We start from the raw sequence: 8,801 nt of genomic DNA on the forward strand, positions 1-8,801 counted from the left end.
ATATACGTTCATTTTACCTGTGGAAGCGAAGTAGTTGGAGTACTAGTTGGCTGCTGTACTTGCTCGGATTGACCCTAGAAAAAATAACAATGCAACTTTAAGTATAGACTGAAAAACAATCAAAACTAACTATTGTATAGTGTTGATCAGTCACTTGCCTTTAAAGTAGACATTAATGTTCTTATAATTTCATTTTGACTATTCACCAAATTGCTCATCTGAGTCACATCCTTCTTGACCAAAGCAAGCTCCTCTTGTAGTTGGGTCACAAACGCCTTGTCTTGTGATACAACTCCTAGTCTGGAAGGAGTTACTCCAGATCCCACTCCTCTTAAACGACCATGACAATCAGGACCAAGTACTTGTGAAATCACATCATCTCACAGAGAGTTGGTAAATGAATCTGCTACTGCTGAATCTCTAAGTTCTTGCATCTTTTTCTGTAATTTCATTTGTTATAATACCAAGATTTAGCCTAGCTCGATTGTTGTCTGAATATCTAAGACTAAAACTTACAATAACGATTTATACTTACCATTTTTTTGGCAACATGAGCATTTGATGGTTCACCACTTTTCTTAGTGTGTCCTTTGAACCAAACATCAACTCTAGTTACAGATGAGGGATTAGAACTCTCCTTTCTCTACAAAACGTTTAATCTCACAAGAAAAAAGAATAATTTAATTTAGTAAGATACTTGATGTAAAAAAGATTTAACAAATTTGATTGACAGTGAATTGAGAAATGGCACAATACCTAATATTTAACTGAAATGAGAAATGGCGAGTTGATGCAAGTAGTAGACTATAGGGAGCAGAAAAAGTAAACATATAAAATTAAGATGTGTTCTAAGTAGAATAAAAATGGAGAAGGCAGTACCTTATTATTCTTAGTCCTAGTTCTTTTTGATGTCTCGAATTTTTTCTTTGACAAGTGTAATCGATTGCCTTGAGAAGCTGAGTATGGCACGTCATCATCGTCTTCACATGAATCTCCATGATTCTCATTTCCCTCTGTTATGCGTATCCCAGCAGTTGGAGAATTCCTAATAGCAACTTCTATCGATGCTTTCTCCTTCCTCTTTCTTTTAGCTGCATTCTTTGAACTCTGTAGAAATTTGACAAAAGGGAAAACATTATTACATACAGAACACGTAATGTACTAACTAAATAAATGATGCAACTTTCTTACCTCTTCTTTATGAGACATTTTCGTGCAAATGGCTAGTATTCCTTCTCAAAATCCTAAAATTTGTTGCATGCACAGTGAAAATAATCAACATTTCCAGCAGTAATCAACATTTCCTGAAATGTTTTTTGATACCCAAAGCATAACAGAATTGCACAAACAAGCAAGTGCCACACATAACAAAATATATAACATTACGAAGTCCAAAAATCTTGTTATCCAGGCACCTACAAGCTTCTATAATAGCAAAACTAACATTTGTAATGCATAGTCAAAAGCATGTGTTACACATAGTTATACATATTGCCTAAAGCAAGTGTTACACATAGTCACCCTCACAATCCTTTCTAACATAGCTACCATCTTCATCAGCAATGTTCTTGTCAAGTCTCGATACATCTAATGGTCCTGAAAATGTATCAACACTCTCATCATACATATCCAAGCCATGAAGCTTTCTTGGCGGTGCTTGTAATACGACATACCAATTGGAACCTACGCTCTCCCTTGAATAAAAGACCTTTTTTGCTTGTGATGCAAAGATGAATGGTTCTTTTTCAAACTGATGTTGTCCTTGATGGAGATTAACCAAAGTGAATCCATCTTCAACCTTGACACCATTTCCTACATTTGCCCAATCACAGTCAAACAAAGGAACTTGGAACCCACGATAGTCGAGTAAAATTATATCTTTGATAACCCCATAATAAGAAACTGTGTTCATGACTTGGTTTGTGTCCTTTGAACTAGATCTACACATGGTTGACGCCTCAAGTGAAACACCACTATTTTGGGTAGATTTCTCAGCACTTTTTCTGTGGTAGCGTTGACCATTGACTACATAAGAAGAATATGACATTGCCATTGTTCTAGGTCCATGAGCAATCCATTTTAAAATCTTTGAGACCTTTTTACTACCCTTTTTGCAACCCATAACCACAATCTGTCCAAATTGCATAGTATTAGGAATGCACTTACATATACAAATTTAACAAGGTTAAGACAAATCCACACATACAAAAGCACTTGTACACACCTTGTCGTGTAGCCATGCAGAAAAATTGTCTACATGTCTCTTCCATAACAAACTTTTATTTCTTGAGAGCTGTTTGTTTGACTGCTGTAATTCAGCCAAGTGCATTCTAAAAAAATAGAAAAGAAAGGTAAAATATAACATTAAACAAATATCTAATTTGAGTAATAATCACCGCACTTACTTTAGATATGGCTCAACTTCAGCAGTATTGAATAACACATAAAGGTGAGCAGTTTGTAACCTTTCTTTGCTTAATCTAATTGAAACTCCACCAGAAGCTGGGCTTCCCTCAAGTATTGCATCTTTTGCGTAGCTTTCATTTCTACCTTGGTGATTATTTATCTCAACTGCTTCTTTCATGAATCCACTACAAAATCTAATGCACTCATCTGCAAGATAGCACTTTGCAATACAACCTTCAGGTCGTGCTCGGTTCCTAACATACCCCTTCAAAACATACATATATCTAAATACACCAAATAACATTAAGTTAGACAAGGGATTGTACTGAAATAAATAATATTAAATGAATATAAGTAGACAATCACCTTTCAAAAGCATACATCCAACGACAATGAACTGGTCCACAAAGTCGCGCCTCTCGTCCTAGATGAACTACTAAGTGAACCATTATGTCAAAGAAGGATGGAGGATAGTACCTCTCAAGCATGCACAAAGTCTCTGCCAACTTTTCCTCAAGCTTTTCTAGTCTTTTCTTATTGAGGACTTTTTGGCACAACTCATTGAAAAAGGCACATAATCGGAAAATTGCAGTCCTTGGTCCTTTAGGAAGAAGTCCTCTTAATGCAACAGACAACAATTGTTGCATTAAAACATGGAAATCATGAGACTTGAGACTTGCTATCTTAAATTCTTCCCCAACTACTTGTTTCCCTATATTTGAGCTGTAACCATCAGGTAGTTTTAAATCTTTTAACCTCTTGCAGAAAATTTGTTTTTCCTTTTTTGACAGTGTGTGTGGTCCCGGTGGCAGATAAGTTTTGTTTCCTCGATCTTCTGGGTGCAACTCATGCCTAATTCCCATTTCTTTTAAATCTTGGCGAGAGTTAAGATGATCTTTTGTCTTGAACTTCACATTAAGTAATGTCCCAATTATGCTTTCGCACACATTCTTCTCTGTGTGCATTACGTCCACATTGTGACGTAAAGTCAGATACTGAAAGCAAGGAAAGAATCATTGATTACACAATTAGCTATGGACAGACAAAAAAAATAATATACCAAATGAAAGGCAAGATAACTAGTAAATACCTCCCAATAAGGTAGGTCAAAAAATATTGACCTCTTCTTCCACATCAGATTTGGTTATGCTTCCCTCTTTCTCTTCTTTGTAGCTTCTTCCCTCTTTCTCCTCTTTACGTCTTCTTCTGATTTTCCAAAATCATTGACAATGTTCTTTACTTCAGAAAATATAGCTGCACTAGACTTTATTTCTGGTTTCTCCCGATACTCAGGCTTTCCATTGAACCATTTTCTTTTCTTTCAAAATGAATGGTGTGGTGGAAGGTAGCACCTGTGGTCCATGTAAACAGTTTTCGCGCTAAATGGCAACCATATTGAATTTGTATTAACACCACATGCTGGGCATGCTGTTTTACCCTTTGTACTGCAACCAGCTAGGTTTCCAAGAGCAGGAAAATCATTTACAGTCCACATTAATACCGCCTTCAAGTTGAACATGGTTTTTGTATATGCGTCATAAACCTCCACTCCATTCCTCTATAACTCCATCAGATCATCAATGAGTGGTTGCAAAAATACATCTATTCCATTTCCAGGTTGTGTTTTTCCAGGAATTAATAACGCTAGCATCAAATGTTCTTTTCGCATACATAGCCAAGGTGGGAGATTGTATGTGCACAACATAACAGGCCAGCAACTATATGTTGTACTCAGATTACGAAATGGATTAACTCCATTGGCAGCCAGACCAAGTCTAAGGTTGTGTGGCTCAGCTAAAAATGAAGGCCAATTATTGTCAATTGTAGCCCATGCCTCGGAGTCAACGGGGTGTCGCATGTTTCCATCTTCACTCTTATTATCATGATGCCACCTTAAAAGTTCTGCCAACTGTGGAGTTTGAAACATTCTTTTAAACCTAGGAATAATTGGAAAATATCTCAACACCTTAGCTAGAATGCCTTTCTTAATCTCATTCGTATGCTCATCAACTAACCATCGCGAGGATTTGCACTTTGGACATACCTCGGTTTTCTCATCCCTAAAAAGGCAACAAGAATTGACACAAGCATGTATTTTTTTCTCTTCAAGCTGAAACTCCTTGATTAGAGAATTTGCTGAGTATGAAGAATCAGGTATAGTGTTACCCTCAGGTAACATATCATGCAATATTTTCAGAAGTGCATCAAAAGCTTTACCAGAAAGACCATACAGTACTTTATGCTTGTATAACACTACCGTTGCTGCCAACTTTGTGTATTTGGTGCAACCAAGGCATAGGGGGAGGTCAGCGTTCTCTAAGAAATCTTGGTACTCAGGATCAATTGGATGTTCATCAGTAATTCCCGGCTGAAATGCATCGTCTTGCTTATAAGCAGCTTTGCATAACTCAGCTGTCTCTACGGTTTCTATACTAGTTTTTGTTGAATCTAATGGCTCCCCATGCCAAAACCAGTTTGTGTACGTCAAGTCCATACCCTTTATGACCAAGTGTTCTACTACCAAATCCCCATCTCCATGGCGAAGGTTTTGACAGTTCCTACAAGGACATCTCAACTTATCTTCTCCTGTTTTAAGTTTTGCAACTCGCACGAAGTTCTCGACTGCTTTCCTATACTCTACTGTATTTCTATAAAAAAAACAAAAAGAAAAAATAAATAAATATATCCAGTTACTAAGCATGTCGTATAGGTAAAGTTATACAAAAGCACTATAGGATATTTTTCAAAACCTCTTCCAATGAACCCAAGCTTTATCCATCAGATTGGTAGCGCTTTTTAATCTCAATCCTGGCCAAAGCAAAGATACTAAGACAACATAAAACAATCCTTATATTAAAATCCCATGTTTCAGGGTGGAAAGGCTTCAAGTTCTCACTCCATGTTCTTACCTATGCATATAATATTACACTATACTACCATGTTGAAACAATATTTGAACAAATAGGAACCACCAACACTTCAATCAAATATTTAACAAACATCAACCACCAAAAGTAAAAGCAATAAACAACCACATTAAGAGGTCGTTTGGCAACACCTCAATAAGTCACTTTCTGGCTTTCTAGAAGGACAGAAGTCGAAAACACGTTTGGCAATCTCAGAAAGCTAAAAATGTAAAAAGTGGAAAAGCAAAAAAAATGTCTTTATAGAAAGTCCAAAAACTCATTTTCGGGTAGTCAGTTTTTATAGTTTTCTCCTTTTGTCTTCCCGTGGTTTCTTTGTTTCTCTCCTACAAAAACCTCTTTTCCAAAAACCCTTCGATAAATCTCAACTCAATCATTTCAATCGCATCTCAACTCAATCATTTCAATCGCAATTAAAAACCCTAGTTAATGTGATTATTGATTTCAATCGCAATTGAAAACCCTAGGTTTTCATTCTATCGCAATCTCTTCATATTCCACCCCTTTTCCGTTTTCTCATAATCTCGTCTCGATCGATGCTGTTGAAGTAAAGGAGGCAATATTGTTTGACACAATCCATTTATCAAAAGGTGCCTTCTTTTTTATTTATTTTTTCATTGCTAGATTCCACAATTGTAAATGCTTACTTGAAACTAGTGGTATGCACTTTTGGGATATGACTTTGAGTCGCATATGAAGTGTAGGTTCACTGTTTGTCTCTCTCATTTTGAATCCATATCTATCGAATGTCCTTCATTTTTACAGTTACTATGAGTGCTTTGTGTCAGGATTTGATTGTGCTAAATAGTTATCTTTATACCTTTTCTTCAGTTTCACTACTACTACTACTAGTCATTTCTACTTTTCTTCTCAACATTCTAAACTACCTTTTGGTGTTTCAGGCTTTCAGCTCTGCTGCTTCTCTGTTATGTATGTTTCATGCTTAAACCAAGTTACTATTAAATGGTGTTCTTTTGTTTTGGTTTTTAGTATGTTTTAAGTGTGCCCATGTTGTTAGTTTGTTGAAATAAGTAGAGAAATGATAAGGGAATGATAATGACAATGATTTTTTGGGGTGGGTATTGTTTGTGATGTTTAGAATGAGTATGGGAGCACACATATCTAGATTCATACATAAAGATTGGGGTTTTTAGGTTTTGGTCCTCCTAATAATAGAGTAATTAGACTTTGGTCCAACAATGATCGTTTATTAGGTTTTGGTCCTCCTAACCATGAGTTGACTTGGTTGACCAACCCTGGGCGTTCACCCATCTCACATATTTTGCTATTACCCACAATACCCTTCTCTTCCATGGTCTTCATTAAATCAAAGGCTTCTTTCACATGCTTACCTTTTGCTAATGCATAAATGACAGCATTGTAAACCTTTCTATCAGGAGAAACACCCAAATGCTTCATTCGATTGAATAGCTTGAGAACTTCATGAAGGTTACTAGATTTTGAGTAGTAAGAAATCATGCATACTCGAATACGAGACAGTATCACATACAATTCCTTTCTTACCTATTAACCTCCAAAACCTCTTCGCTTGACCCAAGTTAATGAGCATGTTACACCATCCATTGAGAATGATGTTGAAACTCTTGGTGTTGAGTGGGTAAGCCTTCTCATTACAGAAAAAGTAAATGTTCAGCATCTTGAACATTCTTATACCGATAGAGAGCACTAAGGAGGTCTTGAAATTCCTCAATACCAATCTCAAAGTTAAACCGTTTGTGCACATAAAAAGTATTTATCGCCTTCCTAACATCATGAACTGCACAATATTTCCTTATCATAATCAAAAGTGTCTGAGGATTCACCAAAGACGGTCCTACTTTCCCTCCTCTCATCTCATCAATCAAATTCCAAGTTGTATCAAACTTTCTCATTTTCCCAAGTATAGAAATCATCGAATGGTATTCACGAACAAAATGACTATACCCTTCTTGTTTTCCAGCCCATTAGAAAAACGTAAATGCGGCCGTCCAATCATTCCTAACTTGAGAAAGAACCTCTAAAACCAATTCCCTTGATGAGGGTATGCCACATTTCTCAAGCTTACCTTTTGCTTATGTAGCACTACTCTCAAACTTACTTAAAATACCCACAATTATCTCAACATTTTGAATAAGTTTCTCATCTTTAATACCCAACCCTTCTAACTCGATGAAATGATGTGAGTTTGAATACAAATGGAGAAAAATCCATGGTTACATCTTCTCCATAGACTTTAAACTGAAGTTCGATACATTAAATAGAGAATAATCACAATATGTTTGTGGAAATGACTGAGAGAAAGATAAAGGTGGATTGGTTAATAACGTTGATTGAATGAATTTGAAAGTTTTGGTGTAAGAAGATGTGTTCCTTCGATTTTGTTTTTTAGTTATTCAGAAGGATATTGTGGGTAATAGCAAAATATGTAAGATGGGTGGACGTCCATGGTTGGTCAACCAAGCCAACTCACGGTTAGGAGGACCAAAGCCTAATTACTCTATTATTAGGAGGACCAAAACCTAAAAACCCTCATAAAGATTTAGAATTTTATAGTTTTGTAATCTTATACTTGATTTCATAACTGAATTCGATGAGGCTCACTCGATATATTACATACGTCTCAAGCCTTTGTTACTGGTTTTCCAATATACACAAGAATGGAATTAGTATTGTTACTAGTAGTCTGGTGCTAAAAAAGTCTTTTAGGAGTGAATCGGGTAAATGTAGCTGTGCATGGAGATGGAGGACATGGTTTAGACTACAGGATTCATGGACAACCACACATTATGGTTTGGTTGTTTGTGTTTAGATAATTCTCAAGTATTCGGTCAGCTATGCTAAATCAAATACCGAGGCACATGGTGCAAAATTTATGTCTTTGGTGGTAGTTTCTATGGCCCCAAACCTTGGGCTGAAGTTTTCGACCCAGAATTAAAGAAATACTACGCAGGGCAATGTGAATTACTTAAGTGGTATGATTTTGGTTATTGTTATGACACACACAGTCTCATGCCAATCAATTTATGCAAAAAGGAAAGTGTAGTTAATAAGGGATGGCTTAGGGTGTAATTAGTCTGTTAGCTGGAAAGTTAAGATTTAGATGTAATGAGAGTTGTCACTGATTAGACTTGTTGTAGAACCGATATTGTTTTGAAGAAGTTCTTTTAGAGCAGCTGTGTTTTCAACCATTGCTATATGTTCTCTGTTCAAATAACCAGCAGGCTCAAGCCTTACAAGTAGATGGAAACACACAAGACATAGCTACTAAAGAGCTTGACTAGAACAAAATGTATCACTCTGCTGCTGTAGTTCTACTTGAGTATTATCTTACTTTGTACGTGATGTGAAAATACTTTGATTAAGATAAAGGGTAACTCTGTATATTGGTCTTTCACGCCACACAGCCCACACTAAACGAACTAAATGCACAATTCAATTGCTATGACCAACACAGAAGTGATTTATACATAT

The 8,801-nt window shown here is 36.3% G+C and overlaps 2 protein-coding genes and 1 pseudogene across 2 annotated transcripts; all 3 read right to left on the reverse strand.

Moving 5' to 3' along the window:
• Positions 1 to 1,507: 1,507 nt before the first annotated feature.
• LOC147506197 (uncharacterized) lies at positions 1,508 to 3,925 on the reverse strand. Its single transcript, XM_086605714.1, has 6 exons — positions 3,759 to 3,925; positions 3,528 to 3,612; positions 2,773 to 3,401; positions 2,406 to 2,690; positions 2,225 to 2,330; positions 1,508 to 2,131 (listed from the first exon to the last, which is right to left on the reverse strand). Exons 1-6 carry the CDS (start codon positions 3,923 to 3,925, stop codon positions 1,508 to 1,510), a joined length of 1,896 nt encoding a protein of 631 aa, XP_086461840.1.
• LOC147506198 (uncharacterized) lies at positions 2,765 to 5,369 on the reverse strand. Its single transcript, XM_086604220.1, has 2 exons — positions 3,497 to 5,369; positions 2,765 to 3,401 (listed from the first exon to the last, which is right to left on the reverse strand). The coding sequence occupies exon 1, from the start codon at positions 5,105 to 5,107 to the stop codon at positions 3,965 to 3,967; it is 1,143 nt and encodes a 380-aa protein (XP_086460346.1). The 5' UTR covers positions 5,108 to 5,369; the 3' UTR covers positions 2,765 to 3,401; positions 3,497 to 3,964.
• Positions 5,178 to 8,519, reverse strand: LOC147506199 (pentatricopeptide repeat-containing protein At5g15010, mitochondrial pseudogene; annotated as a pseudogene).
• Between the last annotated feature and the right edge of the window lie 282 nt (positions 8,520 to 8,801).

This window comes from Coptis chinensis, chromosome 4 (genome assembly GCF_015680905.1).
Source record: "Coptis chinensis isolate HL-2020 chromosome 4, ASM1568090v1, whole genome shotgun sequence".
Classification (NCBI taxonomy): domain Eukaryota; kingdom Viridiplantae; phylum Streptophyta; class Magnoliopsida; order Ranunculales; family Ranunculaceae; genus Coptis; species Coptis chinensis.